The 22,600-nt window shown below is 32.3% G+C and overlaps 4 protein-coding genes and 1 long non-coding RNA gene across 5 annotated transcripts; 2 read left to right on the top strand and 3 right to left on the bottom strand.

Moving 5' to 3' along the window:
- Nucleotides 1-547: 547 nt before the first annotated feature.
- Nucleotides 548-3,658, top strand: LOC115697572 (suppressor protein SRP40). Its single transcript, XM_030624641.2, has 4 exons — nucleotides 548-950; nucleotides 1,505-2,196; nucleotides 2,303-2,401; nucleotides 3,242-3,658. The coding sequence occupies exons 1-3, from the start codon at nucleotides 854-856 to the stop codon at nucleotides 2,393-2,395; spliced, it is 882 nt and encodes a 293-aa protein (XP_030480501.2). The 5' UTR covers nucleotides 548-853; the 3' UTR covers nucleotides 2,396-2,401; nucleotides 3,242-3,658.
- A 216-nt stretch (nucleotides 3,659-3,874) lies between these two features.
- Nucleotides 3,875-5,029, bottom strand: LOC133029144 (uncharacterized). The gene is made up of 2 exons (XR_009683341.1): nucleotides 4,837-5,029; nucleotides 3,875-4,570 (listed from the first exon to the last, which is right to left on the bottom strand). It is a non-coding gene; the product is annotated as an uncharacterized LOC133029144 (long non-coding RNA).
- A 306-nt stretch (nucleotides 5,030-5,335) lies between these two features.
- On the bottom strand, nucleotides 5,336-6,743 carry LOC115697593 (membrane protein PM19L). Its single transcript, XM_030624671.2, has 4 exons — nucleotides 6,439-6,743; nucleotides 6,132-6,351; nucleotides 5,791-5,836; nucleotides 5,336-5,681 (listed from the first exon to the last, which is right to left on the bottom strand). Exons 1-4 carry the CDS (start codon nucleotides 6,563-6,565, stop codon nucleotides 5,592-5,594), a joined length of 483 nt encoding a protein of 160 aa, XP_030480531.2. The 5' UTR covers nucleotides 6,566-6,743; the 3' UTR covers nucleotides 5,336-5,591.
- Nucleotides 6,744-9,106: 2,363 nt separating this feature from the next.
- Nucleotides 9,107-11,217, top strand: LOC115697550 (uncharacterized). Its single transcript, XM_030624612.2, has 2 exons — nucleotides 9,107-9,269; nucleotides 9,484-11,217. The coding sequence occupies exon 2, from the start codon at nucleotides 9,489-9,491 to the stop codon at nucleotides 11,010-11,012; it is 1,524 nt and encodes a 507-aa protein (XP_030480472.2). The 5' UTR covers nucleotides 9,107-9,269; nucleotides 9,484-9,488; the 3' UTR covers nucleotides 11,013-11,217.
- Nucleotides 11,218-15,908: 4,691 nt separating this feature from the next.
- LOC115697545 (uncharacterized) lies at nucleotides 15,909-20,929 on the bottom strand. The gene is made up of 7 exons (XM_030624606.2): nucleotides 20,732-20,929; nucleotides 18,861-19,260; nucleotides 17,703-18,717; nucleotides 17,409-17,593; nucleotides 16,943-16,979; nucleotides 16,671-16,735; nucleotides 15,909-16,579 (listed from the first exon to the last, which is right to left on the bottom strand). The coding sequence occupies exons 2-7, from the start codon at nucleotides 18,956-18,958 to the stop codon at nucleotides 16,090-16,092; spliced, it is 1,890 nt and encodes a 629-aa protein (XP_030480466.2). The 5' UTR covers nucleotides 18,959-19,260; nucleotides 20,732-20,929; the 3' UTR covers nucleotides 15,909-16,089.
- Nucleotides 20,930-22,600: the final 1,671 nt, after the last annotated feature.

Genomic DNA, 22,600 nt, shown 5'->3' with positions numbered 1-22,600 from the left:
CATTAAATATATTTTTTTTATTTGGTTTAGTCAGTCAAGATTGTAAAAATTTACTTGCTACTTTGAAAAATATTTCTATCTTTTTTGTTAAACGATCTGCTAATTTAATAGCTCATAACTTTGTAAAAACTGCTATTTTGTTCTTTGATCGTCGATTCAGTTTATAGTGTGTTTTTATCTATTTTGTTATCTTGTTTGATAGCAGAAGTTATTAGTTAATAAAATTGAATTTCTATTAAAAAAATATATCGAATCTCATATAACACTACCTATAAGTATTATTAGACGTCACTGGTACCCAATAATAATACCCGTATTTTTATAAATAATTGAACTATAAAAGAAACAGAAGCACACACCCACCAATAAAATACCCAAAATACCCCTGCAGTCATGTCCTATTCCTAACATTGGCCCCATAACATTTTGAAAAATTTCCCACTCATTCAAGAACATTCCAAATTTTTGGTGATACCCTTTTTACAATCATTACATCACCACTTATACTAAAATTCCAATAATACCCCTTTCTTTGTAAAATCATATCAAATAAGCCCTTCATGAAATTACGCAGAGAGATTCTGTTCATTTCTCTCTCTAAACACACTCATTTCTCTCTCTCTCTCATCTTCTACATGTAAGCGTTTCCATTTTTCCTAATTATTTAATGCTTAGTGAGAGAGAGAGAGAGAGAGAGAGAGAGAGAGAGAGAGAGAGTTGCAGGGTCCAGATTTGGTGAGACAAGAGTGGTTGAAGGAGGAGGGAGTAGAGTAGGGGGGGGAACCCCACGAGGGAGGGATCTGAGAGGACAAACAAACCCAGATTTTGTTTTAGGCCATAAGAGTCTATAATCATGCCATCAGGTGCGAAGAAGAGAAAAGCTGCCAAGAAAAAGAAGGAGAAGGAAGCCACCATCACCACCTCATCTCATACCAACAATCCTCATGGAGGTATTTTATTATTATTATTATTTGTTGTTTGAATCATTGTTTTTGCCCTTTTTGGTTGTTGGGTTTTTGAGCTTTTGGGTTGATGATTGGTACTTTGTTTTTATATATATACAAATATATTATTTTGTCTGTACTTTGATTGAATCAAGACTCAGTTTTTATCCATTTTCTATATAGGAATTTTGTCTGAGAAATAATGAGACAGAGTGGTTGAGTATGTAAAGGGTTTTTGAGCTTTTGGGTGATTTAGGTTGATGATTGATTGGTTGTACTTTGTTTATATATATATATTATTATCTTTGTGTTTTTTGTTTGTATTTGTTTGAATCAAGACTCAGTTTTTATCCATTTTGTATCAATAATTGAGTTATGCTTTTTACCAAAGTTTGTTTCTTTGATACTTTTTTGCCAATTTGGTTTAATGGGCATTTGTTAAAGTTTGTCAATTTGTACTTTGTTTGGGAAAAAAAGTTGATTTTTGATCATTTTGGTGTTATGGGCAATTTTTGTTTTTGATTGGGGGGATTTGAATTTGAATCCAATTTTTTTGACAGGGTATGATGATTCGAAATCCCAAGATGAGAAGGGAAGTGATGGTGGTGAGGTTATGTCTCCTGTATATGAGGGCCACCATTTTCATGAAGGGAGTGAGGAGGGTGACTCATCAGGTGCTAGATCAATTGTTGCGAAAGATAAGTCTGTGGAGAGAGTTTCTAGGGAGAGAAGTTTGAAATCTGGGAAGAATTCTGAGAACAAAGATGTAAGGATTGAGTATGTTGAGTCTGGAAAGGAATCTCGTGACGGGGATGATAGAAACTCGAGTAGTAGTAGCAGCAGCAGGAGCAGCAGCAGTAGCAGTAGCTCGGATGATGAATCTCGAGCCATTGAGAAGAAACAGGACTTGAAAGCAAATGTTTCCATTTTGGATTCACCAGTTGAATCCTCTTCAGCTGAAGAGAAGAATAAGGTTGATGAATTGTCCTCTAAGCCAGTATTGGTTTCTGATGTGATCAAACCCGGTTTTGAAAATGGTGCAGAGAAATCGTCTACTGTGGAAACTGTTACTGATTTATCTTCGAAAAAAAGTGAGGATAAGAGTGCAAAATCATCTCCAAGCAAATCAGAGTCTGTCTCGAATACTTATGAGGTTGAAGAATTGCCACCTTCAAGTGGTTGCGAGGCTCAAACTAGTAATGCTAATCAAGACATTAAAACTTCTGAGACTCCTGAACCCTCCGAAAACCAGGTATTAAGCTTGGCCCCCATCCCCTTTGAAGTTTAAGTTTCACAAGTTTTTTTCAGTTCTTATAATTGATTATTGAATGCCTTATTCTCTATTGAATTTTATGCAGCCTTTGGTTGCTCCAACGCCGCGTCCTGTGCAAAAAACCTCTTGGTTGAGTTGCTGTGGAATTTTTGATGTGATTACAGGATCCGGTCGATAAATTCAGGTTGGTATTGTTTTCATACATTTGTGTTTTAACTTTTTCTACTTCATTTGAAGTGCCAATATGCCATGTATGATTTAGCTGTGGAAGTTATGTGGATTTTTAGCTATTGTTTTCTCATATTCTTAGTTTCACCCTTTTGTATTGAAGCATCACTTTTCAATATCCGTTTCGTTTTTGTCTAGTAATTATGTCTGGATGAGTTGAAAACTCCCCCTTGTTTTATCATAGTGTAGGAATAGGTAGAAAAGTTCTATATGGGACATAATGAATGGTTTGTTTAGTGGTTGAATATGTAATTGTTACAGGCGACGATTTGAGAACGATTTGTAGAGGAAAGAAAAGGGTACCATACCGTAGTTTGGTAGTCTTGACAGACAAAGTTAGATACCCGAGCATTCCTCGAAAAGTTAGAATTTTCATTCTAGCAATTCAGTGCTCCTATGAAGCATTCTCCCTTCAGTGTGCTTAATGAAGACACAAAATTGAGAATGTTGTAGCAGCGGAATGAATGCTCTTTGGTAGCCAACATGACAAGATAGATTCATTCATGAAGGAAGAAACTTGTCATTTGACTTCCAAAGAGGTTGGATGTTTTATTTTATTTTCCAACATATATAGATCAAGTGCCTAAGGATCAGAATCAGATTAGGAAATTGGTTATGGGGTCACTTCATTGAAATGCATAGACACACACACAAACTTGTAATTGAATTTTTCTGATTGGGATTCTTCTTCCATTCTCTTCTTGTTAATGTGAGTTTTCCATCTGAATTTAAAATGGTAAACTGAAATATCAGAAACTAATCTCGTTTGGCAAATCTATGTTTTCGGTTGATGCAGAAACATAAGCTGAAGAAACATTCATTGGAGGAACAACAACACCCTTGATGGCGAGGAAGGATCTGGTTAGAGTAACTTTGTGAATTTTGAGAGTTAGAACTGCGTAAAGGTTTTAAATTTTTAAATTTTTTTCTCTGAAGAATAATGGGGGCGATAGACCCGACTTGATAAAACAGTATAAAAGTTTGGTGGTCGGTGGTTATAACGTCGAAAAAATTGTAGGCTAGGCAGCTCGATGTCATCGCTAAGCTTTTTACAACATTTTTACATGTTAATTTTGCAGTGTAGTATTCTTCCTTGTGATGTATTCTTCCTTTTTCTCTTTTTTCCCCTTCTTGTGAAGAAGTTGTGGGATTATTTATGGTGTCATTTTTAGAGTACAATTATTATCACTATTTCTCAATCTCTTGCATGATATTTCCTAGTGTTTTTACTCCTTACATACATTCATTCTCTTAAGGACTATAGCAATTGCCTTGTTAAGAAGAAGACTAAAATATTATAACAATAGTCTTATTTAAGGAGAGATTCGAACTTGAAATCTTCTGAAGGAAAATTACATACACGAACTTGAATTACGAGAGTCAAGAGTCTTTAAATATTTACGAGTGTTGATATAATGACTTGTCGTCGTAGGGTTAGAATCCTTGTTAGTAGTCTCAGGCGATGGTGAAGGTTGCTTTTAGCCCGTGGGCGATCTAATTATAGGAATTGTAATAGATAGGGCGTCAATGAGTTTTTAGATGGTATTCACCTTTCTAAATGGTAATGTTCTAGTTCATAATTTTTGTGTACATATCATTACTCATTATTTATCTATAAAGGGTAAATAGTTGTTTCTCAAAGTTTCATATGATCCCAATCTCATCAAAATTGGACAATGGTGGATTGTATTGGGTATTGAAAAAACCATAAATTTGCAAAAATAATTTGATATTATTTATCATAATAAACCGAATCACACAACAAAGTGCAAATACTCCTAAGAGATAAGAAGTGAAAGAATTAAGGTACAAAGAAAACAAGGAAAAATCCTCTAGATGATTGAACAAAACACACTTGTTAAAATTCATTCTCAAAATTCTCAAAAACTTCTTAATTATTAAGGTATGAGAACACTATGAATGGCTACTACATATGTGAATTGTGTGGCTGTAAGGATGATTATGAATGCCTCCATCCATTCTTCTCTAAAAGAAGAAAACTCAAAAATAGTGAAAATAAAAATATTAAAATAATTAATGTATTTATGCAAAAGAATTTGTATAGGACTATGTTCTTACCAGCTTGGTGTTTCTGGAATCGAGTTCAATCTCTTAACAAGCGAAGCTACATAAACAACAAATTTTTTCGATCAGTACACTTTTTTCGGTTAAAATATTCTTCGAGTTTGAGAATGAAAATGAACATTTTAACCCATAGCAAGGAGTGTGGGAGACCAATCAATAATGGCAGAAGTATATTGGGACAAAATGATTAGGATGATGAAAATCAAGACTTGTAGTGAAGAAAAATAGTATCTTTATTTTCAAGTTATTTTGCTATAGAAGTAAAAAGAGAGTAAGTGAAAGAGAGAGAGAGAGAGAGATAATTACCAATGACAAAACCATAATCAATGGCTCTATGGAGAGCATTACCCCAAATGCTCACTATAATAACATACAAAAATTAAGCACTAAAAGAAGTATTGCAACGTATTTGATTGGCTTATTTTCCACCATTTTAATTAGAAAAAAGAGAGAAAGAAAGAAAATGACTAGTTGTGACTGTGTGTGTGAATATGAATTGAAAGAGGTATTATATTAGAGCTTTTTAAAGAAGGTTTTTTTTTTTTTTTTTTTTTTTTTTTGGGTTCTTTGCTTGCTCATTAGAACACAAAACAAAAGTTTTCTTCATTAACAAGCCAACCCAACAAAATTGATTAATTCCAATTTTTAACTCTTTTCTTTTTAAGCTTTTTACCTTATCTTCTTTTTCTTTTTGACCCTTATCTTCAAATGTGGCCTTTAATCCATATATACTTTGTTAGTGTGTTTCAATTGTTCATTAAAAAATACATAAAAATTTAATTTTTTTTTTGGGAAGTGAGAAATTTAGTACTAAAAAAGATGTAATAAATTCATTGTATTTCACAAATAATTTTATTTATTTTTCTTTTTACAAATAAACCAATCCAATCAATTCACATCACACCAAATCACACAACAAATAATTGCCATTGCCAATCCTCCTAACAAGATTTTGGCTTTAGTAAAGAAAACAACAAAAAAAGAAAAAGAAAATACAAAAAAAAAATGTAAAAAATTGGACAAAGAACACAACTTTAAGAACCCATTTTTAACTCTCAAATTTATCTTCTTGATGATCCAACACTATGAATAGCTGCTATGTATATAAGTTGTGTGGCTGAAAGGATAATCAAGAATGCCTCCATAGTTCTCTACAAAAAAAATAAATAAATTAAAAAATTAATACAAAAATTATAATAAATTAATTAACATTTTTAGACTAGTACAAATAATTTGGTAAAAATGCGGTTTTTTTTTTACCAATTTAGCATTCCTTAGCTCGAGTTGAATCTCTTTGCATGCAAATCTGTGTCAAAATAATAACAAATACCCATATTAGAACGAGAAATGCTAAAGGGCACCAGTGGTGCCTAGCACCCTCTTACGTGTCAATATCGCTATTGGTCTAACTAAGTATCGGGTCCCATATAATTTAATATAATAGCTTTTAGGGAGTATCGCTAGCCAATCGCAACGCGACATGTCGAGAAGGTGCTAGGCACCACTGGTGCCTAGCAATGCTCATATTAGAACTTTCAACTAATTTCATTTTTTCGGTAAATGGTAATGGTAATAGTAATAGTAATAAAGTTGTTACGTACCCCATAGCAAGGACAGTAAGAGTCCAAGCAATGATACCAGCTGTGGCAGCAGCTGGTAAGCTCTCAACGGTCCAAGACCGAATATGGTTGACTCCAGCCAGAATAGAGGCGGCCCCAACAACTCCGGCAATCAATGCAAAGGTGACGAAAAACCCTGTCGCCGCATTTCCCATCGGGAAGTATATCGGGGAGAAATGAGCCGGGAGACTAAAATCAGGACCTGTTGTAAATAAAAATTCACTCTTAAATCATGAAAAATAAAAATTCAATTTATGACATGAAATTTGATATTTATTTATATTTATACCAATTATGAAGCCATGATCAATAGCTCTATTCATAGCCCAACCACCAATGCCCAAAATTACAACATACATGCAGAAATTAAGTACCAAAAGTAAAGAAGCAACAGATTTCAATTGCCCAGCTGCCATTTTAGTAGACTTTATGTATGGACTGAATTTTGATTTTTTTTTTTTACTAGAAAAAGGTAAAAAACAAAAAAATTATGGGATCTTAGACAGACAAGACAGAAAGAAAGAAAGTTACTGCAAAATTCAGAATTGAAAAGAAAAATTGTACTTAATTAGAAGTTATGAATGGATATGATTGAAGAGAGTTGTTATATGTATATATAAAGAAGAAATTGTATGTTCTTTTCTTGCAAAGGCTGCACTAGTTCAGATCCCTTTACAAGGCAAACACAGCTCAATTATGCTATATTCTTACTTGCCTTGCCTCACATTTCTAAGTTTTTTAAAAAAATTAAAATTTGATTTATTCTTCTTTAACTTAAATTAATGTTTTTATTTTTTTTAAATATTAAATTTACATACTAACCATTCACAAAAAAAAAAAAAAAAATAGAAAAATGTAGGTATCGGTGCTCATATTACCTAAATGGACTAACATTTCTGACAGTCACACTTATAGCAATTTCTATTGGAGTTACACTTAGCTCTATTTTACTTTGGTAAGCCAAAACTTAGGATTTATAGTCTCAAACTATAGTTTGAGGCTGTCAACAGTCTTGCAGGGCTGTTTTGCTGCAAGACTTGGTAACTTTTGATGTCAGTATTTTACTGTCTCGGTTTGGTAGTGGTTCTTGTTGTTATGTTTTTCGTCGTGGAAACATGATAACTAATGAGATGATTTGATTCTTTTGTGTATTTTTTGGATTATTACAGCTGAATTAAAAAGCAAATATTGATGTTTCGTCAGCAAAATGATACCTTAATCAATGGTTAATTGCTCAAAAATTAGATTTGGTGTTTTCGTGGCCTGATTTTTTGCGAGATGATGGAGCAGAGCAACGAACAGTACCACAAGAAGATAGTATTAAGGTGAATGTTGACGCAACTTTATTATTTTTAGTATTTCTCAAATAATTTATTATGAGATTATTTTACAAATAAACAAAATTACAAAAATAATATTGTGTAGAATTTTAAATATTTTACTATTTTATTTACAGAAAATACTATCTTTTGACGTATTTTTATGTTGTTTGTTAATTTTTTATTAATTTTTTGCTATTATTTTGATGTTATTTGAATGTTGTTTTTATGTTAATTTTATGTAATGTTTCTTATTATTTTCTTCTTATGGGTGACTATTCAATGGTTACATTTTTTTTTAACCTGTAATAGCAGGTTACTAATAGGTAGACTTTCCCTTTTTAGATTTAATTAATTATAATTAACTATTTTCTTAAAATAATTAATTAAATAGTAGACATTCCTTTTTTAGAATTATTTAATTATAATTAACTATTTTCTTAAAATAATTAATTAAATATTTAACAAGACCTCTTTTAGCAATTAATATTTATATTTAAATCCTTACTTGAATTATTTTAATAATTAAGCCATTTAATTATAATATTTACAATAAAATTTATTTTTTTTACAAAAATTAAACGTTCTTTTGACACAAATTAAAATTCTCTTCTTATAATAAATTTTCAAATAATTAATTATTTTGTTACAATTATATGAACTAAGTATGAGGCCTTAAGCTAATCAATCGATAACAAGTGTAGCCATTTTTTTTTTCTAAAAAATCCTTCAACTTATTTCATTTTTTAACTTTTAAATATTTAAATAAAAAAATTAAATAATTAAGTGTAATAATTTAAAATTAAGATTACAAGTATAATAAAATTTAAATTATGAAATTATATGTGTGTAATTTTAAATTATAAAAAGTTTGGCTATAAAATTTTAAATAATTTAAGTATAAAAAAAATAAATTGCTAAAAGATCCTTATATAGTAATAAATTGCAAAAAATTAATTAATAATTATAATTAATTTAATTTTAAAATATAATTAATCTTAATTAAAGTTTTATAAGGAAATAAATGATTAGGTTACTTTCAAGTTACAGGTTATTTATTATTTATTTTTATTTAATTTCTAAATTAATCACAACCATTTAATAATAATCTAATGGCTTAAAAATATGTAACCATGATGGTTACAATAAAAATGTAACCATTGAAACCTCTTCCATTTTTTTATTATTTTTATAAAACACTGTGAAAATATATATAAAAAAAAATCTTTCAACCTAAAAATATAAAATATTACAAAAAAGAATGTAGAACTTATACTCTGTACTATTTTTATATTGTTTTCTTTTATTTTTACCCTCTTTTTTAAATTCTATCATTTTTACCTCTTTTTTTAAACCTTGTACCAATTTTGCCCCTATCACTTTAAGATACTCTCTATGTGACTCCCTTATGTCAGGGTATTTTGGGTACAATACATATAAAAAGAGGTATATTTCAATTAAATAAAAATTAGAAGTAAATTTAGTTAATTGATTAATAAAATAGGTATTTTTCAACTTACCCCAATGATTTATCTAATTATTACTTCTTTTCACTCAGTGTCATAAGCCCAAGCCCAGTGAGATAAGCCCCAAACTCATTTAATAAGCCCAATAAGATAAGCCCAAACCTAAGCTTCTAATCTCTTTCTCATACTACCTTTGTCATCTTCTTCTTCCACCCATTTCTTTTAGGGTTTCACTCAAACCCCAAACCAAACAAAAACCCTAGCTCTGCGCGAAGCTTGTTGAGCATACCTAACTCATTGATCGGATAAACAATCATTACTTCACTCAATCACAGGTATGAATTTTTAATTTAATGGTTTCTTAATCCAGTGAATATGCTTTATTGATTGATTCAAATCAAAACATGATAAAATGAAATTCTTTGAATTATATATATTTTTCTCTTAAAATCCCTAATTGATTAATAGAAACTCTTTCGATTTATGATTTTTGTGCTGAAATTGTAAAAAGTTTTCATTTTTATTTTTTTGGGGGTTTTGTTGTATTAGCTGCCATGGCTGAAGAAGCAGGAATGTTTATGGTTAATCAAACCATAGGCAGTGTTCTATGTTGTAAGTGTGGTATTCCTATGGTACCAAATGCTGCAAATATGTGTGTGAAATGTTTACGTTCTGAAGTTGATATTACAGAAGGGTTACAAAAACATGTTATTATTGTTCATTGTCCTGAGTGTGATACCTATTTACAACCACCAAGAACATGGATTAAGGCCCAACTTGAATCCAAAGAACTCTTGACTTTTTGTGTTAAGAGATTGAAGAATTTGAATAAGGTTACATTGGCTCATGCTGAGTTTATCTGGACCGAACCGCATTCGAAAAGGATTAAGGTTAAGCTGAAAGTAAGGAAGGAAGTTCTTAATGGAGCTGTACTTGAACAATCTTACATTGTTGAGTTTGTTCAACAAGAACACATGTGTGAATCTTGTACTAGGGTTCAGGCGAATCCCGATCAATGGATAGCTGCTGTTCAACTTCGCCAACATGTTACTCATAGAAGAACTTTCTTTTACTTAGAACAGATGATTTTGAAACATGGTGCTGCTGCTACAGCTATAAAGATTAAGCAAATGGATCAAGGGATTGATTTCTTTTTCTCTAACCGAAGCCACGGTGTGAAATTCGTTGAGTTTATTGGGAAAGTTGCTCCTGTTAGGAGTAGACATGATAAACAACTTGTCTCTCATGATATTAAGAGTAATAACTACAATTATAAGTATACATTTTCTGTTGAGATATCTCCTGTTTGCCGTGAGGATTTGATTTGTTTGCCTCCTAAAGTAGCGGTGAGCCTTGGAAATCTCGGTCCTTTGGTGATTTGTACTAAAGTGACTAACAGCATTGCTTTACTCGACCCGCTTACTCTTAGGCATTGTTATCTGGATGCTGATCAATATTGGAGATCATCTTTCAAATCGCTTCTTACTAGTAGGCAGCTTGTGGAGTACATTATTCTAGATGTCGAGATTGTTAAACCCGAAATTAGTCTTGGTGGATACACTCTAGCTGATGCTCAAGTTGCTCGTGTGTCTGATTTTGGAAGGAATGATACTATTTTCAACATAAGAACACATCTCGGTCATCTTCTAAACCCGGGGGATCAAGCTCTCGGTTATGATTTGTATGCAGCTAACAGCAATGACATGGAGTTGGATAAGTACAGGGGTCTAGTCCTTCCTGATGCAATATTAGTAAAGAAGAGTTACGAAGAGAAACGCCAAAGGAAGCGTGGGAAGCCTCGTTCGTGGAAGCTTAAGTCACTCAACATGGAGATTGATGACAGAATTAACAAAGGCGATTTAGAGAAGACGAACACAGAGTACGAACAGTTCTTGAAAGATTTAGAGGAGAATCCCGATATGAGGTTCAATATATCTTTGTACCGTAACAAAGAATACCAGCCATCGGAGATTGCATCCACAGTCGACGGAGAAGATTTGCCATCTATTCCATTGGAGGAAATGCTAGCTGATCTTGATCTTAGTGAAGATGAAGATGGAGATAGTCACATGGAGTGATTTCTTTTGCATATTTAAAGGGAAACATAAACTGAATATAAAGCTTATTTTGATAAGTAGAAGAAAGCTATTGATTTTGTTTGTTTGTTTTTCTTTTTGTTTTTTTTGGGCCATTTTATGTACTTTTGTCATTGTTATGATTTGTGTGTTTTATCAAAATTTATATAGAAAACATAAGCAAGTATTATACTAGCTTCTTTTTGCATTCATGCAGCCACACCAGCTTTTACTTTCCTTTTAGTACAATTGCTTTTTTGTTTTGAGTTTTGAAGATTTAGTTTCTGATTTATAATAATAAAAAGGGTAATTAGCGGTATAAGTATCTAAAATTTTAAGTTTGTGAACGGTATAAATTAATGTTTATTTTTAGCGGCACAAATATTTAATATTTGTAAAATTGTAATTTTTTTTTAAGTTTTTTCCGTACACTCTGTTATTGCTTTATATTTGTCATGTTTAAAATAAGGGATATTGGCGGCTAAACAACTTGAACTTTACGGTTTGTAACATTTAACCACAAAAATCGAAAATTTGGCGGCTAAACTACCTTAACCCTGGTTCCGTTTTGCTCTGCACACCTCCGTCCAAAAATCACAGTTAAGTGACACGGTAGACTGTCCAGCCCTCTCCGACCCCCTTATGCCCCTTGTCGACCAACCCCCCGACTTCTGAAAATGGAGGAACAGTCGTAGATTCTTCTCCTCAGTAAGAATTTTGATTTTAATCTCCACTGGTTCAGTATTGTTGCTTTTCGAATTGTATGTTATTACCCATTTTGAATTATGAACAGGGTTTTGCAGGAGCAAGAGGATTATGGGTTAGAAGAAGAGGAAGAAGAGGAAGAAGATGAGCTTATTTTTGTGCTGACTGATGAGTGGAGGGACTTCTTTGCAAAATCTGAAGCTAAGAGGAAATTAGGTAACCTCCTTTTTCTTCTTCTAAATACCATTTCTTTTCTTAAATAGTTTTTAAGGTAAATAATATTTTGTATTTTTACATTGGATTTCTATTTTATTAAATAACAATACAAATTTTGTTATGTTGTTGTCTTGACAGAGAAGAAACAAGCTAAAAAGGGGAGAAAGTGAAGAATTATATCCTAAGTTGGAAAAAAATCTTTTCAATAGATATTTTGTCTTTTTAAATTGTTAAGACCTGTGTGCAAAATTGATTCTCATGATGGGATTTCTGAGATGTGTTCAATGTTCACATACTAACATCAAAATTACTATAACGAGCAACCATTGACTGAATAAAATTATTATTAGGGAAGAAGGGGGTCGACGTCGCACAAGGGGGTCGGAGAGGATTGGGAGTTCTGTAGAAAAAGAATAAAAAAAAGAAAAAAGAAAGAAAAGAAAAGAAAAGGAAAAAGAAAAAAAAAAAAAGTAAAAAAAATATTTTTAATTTTTTTTTCCTGATTTTTTAATTTTTGTAATTATTTTTTAAAATTAATATTACGTGGACCACTAAAAACTTGCCACGTGTACAAGTGTGCACACGTAGACAATCCACCGTGGCACTTAACTGTGATTTTTGGACGGAGGTGTGCAGAACAAAACGGAACGTTTAGGTAGTTTAGCCGCCAAAATTTCGGTTTTTGTGGTCAAGTGTTACAAACCGTAAAGTTCAGGTGGTTTAGCCGCCAATATCTCTTTAAAATAATAACATAACGAAATTAGAGAAAAATTAAAGTGCTAAAAATAAATATTAAATTTATGTCATTTACAAATTTAAAATTTTTAGATATTTATGTTTGGGGAGCATTTTTTTTTATTTTATTTTTATAACTTTAGAACACTCAGAATACTCTCATTTAAAATTTTTTTACTCTATTCTTTAAAATACATTATCAAAATCTCACTATCTCTATATTATCTCAAACTTTTACATTACATCATATATCAAATTATTTAAATTACATCACAAAAATTCTATTTTTTTTTTTCATTTATTTTAAATATATAATGTTAATATATACATAGAGATTTTTTATTTTGAAGCATCAATGCTCAACAAATGAGGTGTATAAGCTAAAATTTTTGAAGGATGATTCACATAACACAGCTAAAATAACTAAATTGCATGTGTTAAACTCAATAGTTTATATAACATTTTTATGAAGATTGGTTGTCCATATATTTTCTATGTGGTACTTGTTTGTTAGATTAATAAGCTGATTTTTGTAAAAAACTATACTAATATGAATATCATTGATAATGTAAAGTTTGAGCAAATCGAAAATATGTTGTTTTAAGAGATTATTATTTGTTCTTGTGTGAGAGATTAATAATAAATAATTGTGTTTGTTTGTTGTTTTGTTACATTAATTAGTTAAGAGTAAATATTATTTTAGATTATGTATTTTGTAAAAGTTGGAGATTTGATTTTCTGTTTTGTTAAATGATAAAATAGACTTTGTATTTTTTAAAATAGTATAAATAAGATCTTGAGCTAATTTTTTGTCAAAATAAAGTTTAATAATAATAATCCGCCTTAGAAGTGTTATGACAAAAATGATTAAATTTTCTGCATTAATTCGTGTTAGGAATTGTCTTCAAGTTGATTATATTAAAAAAAATTGTCGAAAATTGAGTTTAGGATCCTATTTGTACTATTTTAAAAAATACATAGTCTATTTTATTATTTGACAAAATAGAGGGTCCAATCTATTATTTTTGTAAAACACACAATCTAATATATTATTTACCAATTACTGAATGTATAATATATTTGAGGATGGGTCAACGAAATGGATCAATATATATTAACAATCACATACATATAAAATACTAACTCATAATAACCGATCAAAATTGCCAAGAAAATTAAGGATTATTAATGGTCAAATTAAGTGGTGTTTTCTTTTTCTTATGTTGGTAGAGGAGAAACAAGACAAACCAGCCAACCAAAATTTAGGTGAAAATATTCTTAACAATATTTAAAAATGATTATGAATTAAAACTCTTGGTGTATGAGTTAGCCCTTCATGCTACTCTCTCTTTCTCTTCTACTAACAACTAAATTTCACACCTTAAAAAAATATAATAAATAAATACTCATAAATCACTATTATGTTGCCTAATTATTAATTAAAAATCTTAAGGTATTTTTGGTACTTATGAACTTGTATTGTAGTAAACTCGAACTTAAGGTCAAGGTTGGGGCATGGGCAAAGGTCTGGGGTTGGGGTGAGGATACGGGGTTTGGGTCTTAGCTCAGGGCTAGTGTTTAGGATCAAAGTTGGGATCCAGGGTCGAACCTAGGGCTTGGGGGCTGGGGATGGGGGTCAGGGTTCAAGGTCGTGGTTTGGCTTTATGGTCAGGGTCCAGGATCAGAGTCTAAGGCCGAGGTCGGTTTCTGCGTCTGGGGCGAGGTCGGGGTTAGGGGAGTGGTCAAGATCTGTGGTTGGGGTTCAAGGCAGGGTTTGAGTCCTAGTCCGGCGTCGGAGTCCATGGCCCGAGTTCGAGGTCAAGGTTGGGATTCGAGGTCGACATTTAGAGCTAGGGCTTTGGTCAGAGTTCATTTTGAAAATATATGTTTACTGAGTTTTTCGGAAACTAATATAAAATATAATAAAACTAAAAAAATAAATAAATATCAAGATTAAAACAAGAATTTTTACGTGATTCAAGTATTAACAAACTAGAGTCCACTAGTCAATATTATTTAGCTAGAAAAAGTCTTCGAGTATTATACAAGTATTTTTGTATTGTTTATGAAACCCTAATTTTAACCTTTAGCATGTAAGAAATGAATCTTGAACCCTTTGTATGAAGAGATTTTTTATATACATAGGCTAGGGTTTGCATGTAAATATAGCCCATTCATGGGGTAAATATAAGTAATATATTGATATTGGGCCGATTTAGTGAGGTCCAACCCATGAGGCAATGGATATCTGTACACGTGGAATCGGCTGGGGAATTGGTATCAAATGAGCGCCGAATCAGTCTTGACATCCAGAGGCCTATTAATTACCTTTCCAGTAACATCGCTTGAAGGTATCCGAATGTTCTCTTCGCTAGACTTCTTTTGTATCGACGAGATGTCTTTCTCGAACTCTAATAACTCGACATGATAAGGTTAATCCATTATCCTAATTGGGCCTGTAAATTTGGTCTTTGTTAATTGTATTTGGATCTTAGAGGTACATGTATCCTTTCTCTGAAAACACGGATAACATATATATTACTTTATTAAAAAGTTTTAATACATTATAATATTGTTGTATACCAAATATAGTATAAGTTAACACAATCTATTAATAAAGTTACCAAATAACAGTGCAACATCAAACGTTAATCATGAAGGATACAACAGCAAGAACACATCTTTCATCTCTTTTTAAACTTTAAACTATTAACTGGTGTCTATAAGTGGATTTGCCCCGACAGAAGATGAGAGACGGCCCTCTCGAGGCACATCAAGATCTACAGGTAATCAATTAAAAGTTCTCACAACATCGAGCAAAAGGAGAACTTGAACTTTCTCTTGAACAAAACAGATCTATAAATAGAGAAATGTTAAAGGTCCACAATAGGTAACATAAATAATCAGTTAATTTTTTATTTGAGCATTCACAATCGAAAAATTTCCTTACGAAATGAATTGTAGCTCATAAAACCAAAATTTTAGTCAAATTCAAATAGAAGAAAATGATCATATTGAAGAGCTCTCAAAGTATCTCGCAAGCTATCCATACAGGAACAAGATATTATATTGAAATAATACAATACTATACAATACAACACGATGTATCAACTCAATTATCTTAACTATCTTTTCATTTATGTCCCTTTCTCTGTGAGAGAATTGGTCTATATATTTACATATATAGATATGTAAATAGTCAAGTGATAAAAAAAATGACTAAATAAAATGAATGCCTCATGCTTCACTGAAGTGAATATCAATCTCGATTACTTCCTTTTATAGTGAAATAAATTGAGAAAAAAATACAAACCGATTTGATATCTCATCAGTAAACATAAGAACAACATCCCTTCCAAAAATTAAAGATTTGAATGTTAAAACATTTTCAATAAGGAAACTCCATTGAACTTTTCTTTCTTCTTTATTGTGTGGTCGCACTCATCAACCGAGAGAATGGCATCTGAGTGCGGCCAGGCAGTCTCCTTTGGCCAGAATGTCGGTTATCTGCATTTGGCTCGGAGGCTGATCTCGAGAATGCTTGAGCAAGCTCAACGGCTGAAGCTGCTTTCCCATATCGCATTCCGACCAAGTCAGCAGCGGTTGTTTTTTTCGGCTGCTCAACAGGCTTGCGCCAGGTCTCTGGTGATGGAGCCCTTTCGGGCTGTTGTGGTTGCTTCTCTATCTCTCTATTGTTCCTCCGATTCTCACGGCTGTTGTTATCACTTCGCCAGTTCCTTTTCTGAGCATCACCTCTCGTAATGTCTGCTCGGTGATCCCTCTCCCTTCTATCTACTTTCTTTGCTGCAGTCCTTTGATCAACAACAGGAGGAGACTCGGTTGTTCTTTCATTGTAGCGTGATGCAATAGCATTACCCGAAATTCTTTCTGCCTTTGGAGCATGAACTTCAACCCTACACAATTTTTATGAAACCGAAATAAATTTTTCGTATTTAAGAACAACAAATCAATGTTGGGGCAAATAGATGGGGTTCTTGCCAATACCTTTCAGACTGCTGAATCAGATCATGGTTAATTGCAACATCATCAATCCCTCTCTCCTTCAGAACCTGAAAATATATAAGCCATACATAATAATACAAAACATTATATAAGGACCAAGAATTGCTTATGATCCTAAAGATATAGACTATGGACTAAGGAGATAATGAGAGAGTTTGAAGCAGAACAACAATGATCCAATCGACAAATTCAACCGACATGTATCATAAACTTGTTCGGTGATATCACAAGCGAAAACAAACAAAACCACTCACTAGTTCTCGTGGGCGAGCACCACCAAACAAAAAATTCCTGCACCAATCAAAATATTTTTAAAATGTAAGTAATAATAAGTGGTATTGAACAGAGGGATATCTCTAAGCTTCATATACATCAATGTGCTTAAAAAACAAAAAAGGGGGCCAGGGAGATCTGACACCTCGAGGTCAAAGTTTTCGAGCCGGCTAGCTACAATATAACTGTACACGAGTATCTAGTTAAGGCATTTCTCATCCTGATCTTGACACATAAACCTGACCCCACGGTGTTATCCTTCATGACACATAAATCAGATACGAACAAAGGTCATATATCTAAGAATGAGCCCCTCCCAAATTTATTAGGGGATCCCGCTTATAGCGGAGGAAAACAGTGGTAACAAATAAGTCCTAGCCTACAATTCCATTACATCGAATCAAACACAACAACTACCAAAGGAAGATTTTGAATAGCATTGCTAACCTTTCTTTTTCCGTTCCTTCCAATCGTTCAACTGACTGTGACCGGGGCTGTAAATTCAGCTTTGGGCGCTCTACGGCCTGCTTCTCAATCTCAGTGCTAGCTACACCCGACTTTAAAGAGTTTGAATTTTCACGAGGCTCATTAAAGTTATCAGTATGAATATATTCAGTCACCTGTTGATGGCCCTGCAATAAACCAAATACAAATATTCAGTCACCTGTTGGACCCAATGTGGGCTGATTCTCTACTTTTTTCTCCCAAAAATAGGGTAACATATGTGAATGTTATTACTACCTGAATAGGATCAACACTATAAGGCTCTGTAGTTTCAAGTGGCTTCATTCTCGGAAGTAACTTCAACTTGGGCCGCTCTGAAGGTTCTGAATGCATTTGAGTCTGCAGTTTAGCTCCACCAAACCTGCCACTAGTGTGATCTGGTTGACCCCTGTCTCGATATCCTGATGGATTCTTGTCCTTTACTTCAGAATTAATAAGAGTTCTGGCCCTCTCATAATCAGGACTTTCCTTCCTACCACCCTGAACATTATCTTCAATGTGAAGTCCCCTCTCAGCATGCCTGGCTAAGTTTGTCTCATAACTTTCTATGTCAGCAACTGAGCCTGTCTTGTTAAAGGCATTATTACCATATCCCTTGTTGTGTAAACCGCTTTCTGTTTCAGACAATCTCATAATCTCCGCATCTGTCTGATTATTTGTACAAGGCTTGGATTGCCATCTTCCAGAAGAAATCTTTTCGAGCGCACTGGCATGAGCCAACTTAGAAACAGCCACTGGAGCAGACCACGTAGATTGTTGCCGCTCAGTGCCACCCGCAGCCTCCTTCCTCGCTGCCCACGCATTCGGATGAGTGCCACCAACACCATGCCCATCATGGGAATCTAAATTCTGATAAGGCGCACCTCCGTGAGCCATCTCAGACACCCTCCCTGAATATGAATTGACAGTCCCACTAGGCACTTGTGAATTTGAAGCCAATCCCTGTCGACTCCATGAACCTCCTCCGACTGATGCAGACTCTTGCTTTTGCTCCGTACGGATCGGGGTCACTCGAATGCTTTCATCACTAATAGTCCTCCGCGGAGCAGAAACCCCGTCAAGGGGCTTGCGCTCATCCTCATCAAAGTTCCTGCCGATATGCGAAGTATGAGTGAGGAAAGGGGATTTGTCATCAAAATTCCTCATCGCTGGAGAAGTGTGCGGACGAGAACTTCGATGATCGGACCGTCCCATTTGGTTACCCCACGATGCTGATCGATCATAACTAGGACGATCTGAAGGCCTAACAATTCTGCAAAAAAAAAAGTGAAATTTAACAATAATCAACTACAAGGGCAAAATCTAGCAATAACAATAACCATTCTTAATAAAGCAATAGATCCTAAATTATATAACATTGAATCCAAACTTCGAGCGCGGGTAAAAGGGACTTACACACCAGGAGCAGAAGGGAGAGGAAGATCAGTTGGGATAGAGCCACCATGGAAGTCCTTGAGGGTCATAGTATTCCCACATACTTTCTTCTTCGACATTCTCTCCGTGTGACTCTACCTCTCCCTCCTAAGTAACTCTTCTCTTGTTGAATAATTAGGTTTCAACCAGCTCAATCGAAAATGTGTTTTAAATATGAATATATAGATATAAATATAAAGAAAATTCCCCACCCCCAGAATATATCAGATATCACAACGATGGTGGATACTATGTATATAAATATATATTATATATATAAAAATAGAGGTGGTGGTAGGAGGAAGGGAGAGGAAGCAGAAAAAAGGGTTGTGTCTCTTGCTCTCTTAATTCATATAGAGCACTATACAGATGATTTCAATTTCTGCAACAAAAAACATAGCAATCGAAATTAAGGTTGACAGACAGGGTATCGTATCTACCAGCATATAAATTCACATATATCAACATAAATAACGATCAAACAGTAATTAAATGGAAACATATTAGATTAAGTAACGGATGAATAAAAGCCAAAATATACAATACTTGTGACCTGTAAATTTTTTCCCTAATATAAAATCAGGAGAAAAAGAATATATTTAAAGTTACAATTATATGTTCAATATTGTATCTTCTTGAATAATATGAGTATGCCAAAGCTGTAACACTATATAATTTCAATTGCTTAAACAGTGAGAATATTATTCATTAGCAACAGGCGCCATTTTTCTTATTGTTGCTGAAAAGATTCCATATGTATGTACTCAAGCTACGGTAACTAGAAATTATACATACAAATATATTTGTAATAAATTCTAACTGATCAGTACCAAACAATTCAAACAAACAATATATATTTGTTTATATCACAAGTCAACGGAGATATTAAATTGATGGAAAGAAGAACAATGTGTTTTGCATATATAGAGATGCCAATCTTATGATGGATGCGAAGAGATCAAAACTCAGAACAAAGAATAAAAAGGCTAATTCGATAGAGCTTTAAAAAGAATTTGCTATAAGAATTAAACTTTTAAACTCAATATAGTGATGCTAAAAATATAAAAAATAAAAAACCCATGACAAATCTTGAAGTTGCTCAGTTAAAAAGAGAAGCTTTTCCTCTTGGCCTGCTCTCGAAAAGCACAAAAAAATCCATCAAAAAAACTTAACCATTCCCATTTACATTACCTTACTTTACATCAAAACAAACACCACCTTAAATCCAAAAGCTCAATAGAGAATAAAAGTCAAAACAAACAAATCCTTAGACTCACATAATGGTTTGCTAAATCAGAACCCATTAGTCAATTACATCAAACTATTGAATGAAAATGACAGCGGCATTTCATCAAAATGTACTTCGTCACTACACTAAGCCTTTTTATTTTATATTTTTTGACAAAAGACCAATGCTCATTGATAAAAAAAATCAACACTACATTGAGGCATTTAATCAAACAGGTAATAGATATTAAAAATCAGATTAATACATACAAATTTTCAACCAAACCAATACAAGTAAGCTTTTTTTAATACACATATGTAAAAACGCCAAACCAATCGAAATATTAAAATAAAATTTCATATAAAACGAATAGAAATTCTTCCCCAAAAAAAAAAAAACGAAGAAAGAAACAAAGCTAGAAAAATAAATGGGAACAATCGGAATCAGCATTGGCCCAAAAAAAAAAACAATCAATTCTAATATTAGAATGCAAATTCGATATTCAAATGAGTAAATTATACAATAAAGCAGATCAAACACACTCACAAAAACCAAATATTTAACATTTATCAGAGCAAAATTTTAAAATAATGGGTATATTATTAGGAGTAGATTTTAGCGATACCTTGGTGTAATGGCGGAGTAGAAGCAGATCTGGATGGATCTGGTATAGTGGAGAGGTGTGGAGATGAGGAGAGAAGAAGAGACGAAATAAAAATTGGTTTTTTAGGGTTTTTCGGAAAGAAATGTCACAAAACTGAGAAACTCCCTTTTGTTCTCTTCTCTCTCTCTCTCAAACAAAAGGTCTTTAACTTGTTTGTTTCCCCACCAAAAATATAAGAAAAATAAATAAATAATTTGTTCACAAATAATAATAACAAGATATAATTTTTTTAAAAAAAAAATTACAAAGATATATTTTTTTTTAAGAATTATTTGTGGTATAAATATTTAAGTTTAATTTTTTTATTACAAATAAATATTAAAGTTTTAATTTTGACTTAAGTTTAACTTAGTTTATTTTTTTTATGAAAATTATACTTTAAGTTTTATTTTTAAAACGTCAATAGGTATCTAGTCATTAAGTGTCAAGTTAATGTTCTAATCGGTTCAAGTCATTAAATTTTTATTTTTTTATTTAATCATTAATTTAAATATACTAATAAGAAAATGACAAGTGGATCTTAACAACCAGATACCTATAAAAGTTTAAAAAATATAACTTAGATATTATTACCGTCAAAAATTAAATTAAAGTATTTATTTACAACCGAGAGATAAACTTAGGTATTTACGTTATAAATTACTCCTTGACGATAATATTGCTTAAGTTATATTTCTGAAACTTCCATAGATACCTGATTGTTAAGTGTTAAATCATTATTAACGTGTCATTTTTTATTGGTATATTTTAATTAATTTTTGAATAAAAAATAAAAATTTTATGACCTGACCAATTAGAGATTGCCACGTGGTAATTTATTTAATGACCATGTGACAGTAAGTTGTCCCGTGATCGGTAAGGGAAAATACCGGATAAGTTGTGTAATCCCACATCGCTTAGGAAAGGTTAAGTGTGATGATTTTGATATTTTGTGGGTGTGGGACTACACAGTTAAAGAGAGTTTAAAAGGATTGAATAGTACTACATATATTAACAAGGTGCATCTTGTTTTCTGGTAGCTCATCACAAAAAAACTCCACAGTTAAGCGTGCTTATTTCAAGATAAGTGAGCGTGCGAGTGAGGACAAAGTAAGCTAGGAATACTTGTGTTGGTCGGTAGGGTCAGTCGTTAGTCCAAGAAGCTGCTAAATTGACGTACTCGTGTATAAGAGTCATTAGTCTGTGGGGAAGATCCAATGGAGGCTTGAAGCGGGGACGTTACAAGCCAGATACCTGCAGAAGTTTCAGAGTTATAAATTAAGTATTTATGTACAACTAGGAGTTAAATTTAAGTATTTATGGTATAATTTTTTTTTATGTATATATATTTTGAAATAGTAAGAGTAGAATTTAACAATGTTTTAGGGCTGAATTTAATTGTATTAATAAAATTATTATAATTTAGAGCTACCATTTAATTTATTTATTTATTGTTTGAAGAGGTTATCTATTTGTGTCAGAATAGTTGTTGGATTATCTTCGATGGGAGATGTAGAAATTGTATAATATTTATCACAGAAAATAATTTTGTGATATATATGTATTAATTTTTAATATTGTACCCCAATACACAATTATAAAACTTGATACAAAATTTAATGTATAATTAATATTTTTATTAAAATTATAAAAATACATAAATACTTTTATGATTTAACAATATAGTTAAATATACTAATAAAATAATAAAAATAAAAAAAATATAAATCTTAAAATAATGCATTTTTGTGTTAAATTTATATAACTTTTTGACATAGAGTATATTTTCTGGTTAAGTAAACCATATATATATATATTTTTTTTTTTAATTAATTATTTGCATCTCTATTA

The sequence above is a fragment of the Cannabis sativa genome, chromosome 7, assembly GCF_029168945.1.
Source record: "Cannabis sativa cultivar Pink pepper isolate KNU-18-1 chromosome 7, ASM2916894v1, whole genome shotgun sequence".
Lineage (NCBI taxonomy): Eukaryota > Viridiplantae > Streptophyta > Magnoliopsida > Rosales > Cannabaceae > Cannabis > Cannabis sativa.
This window is presented reverse-complemented; position numbering and strand designations above follow the sequence as displayed.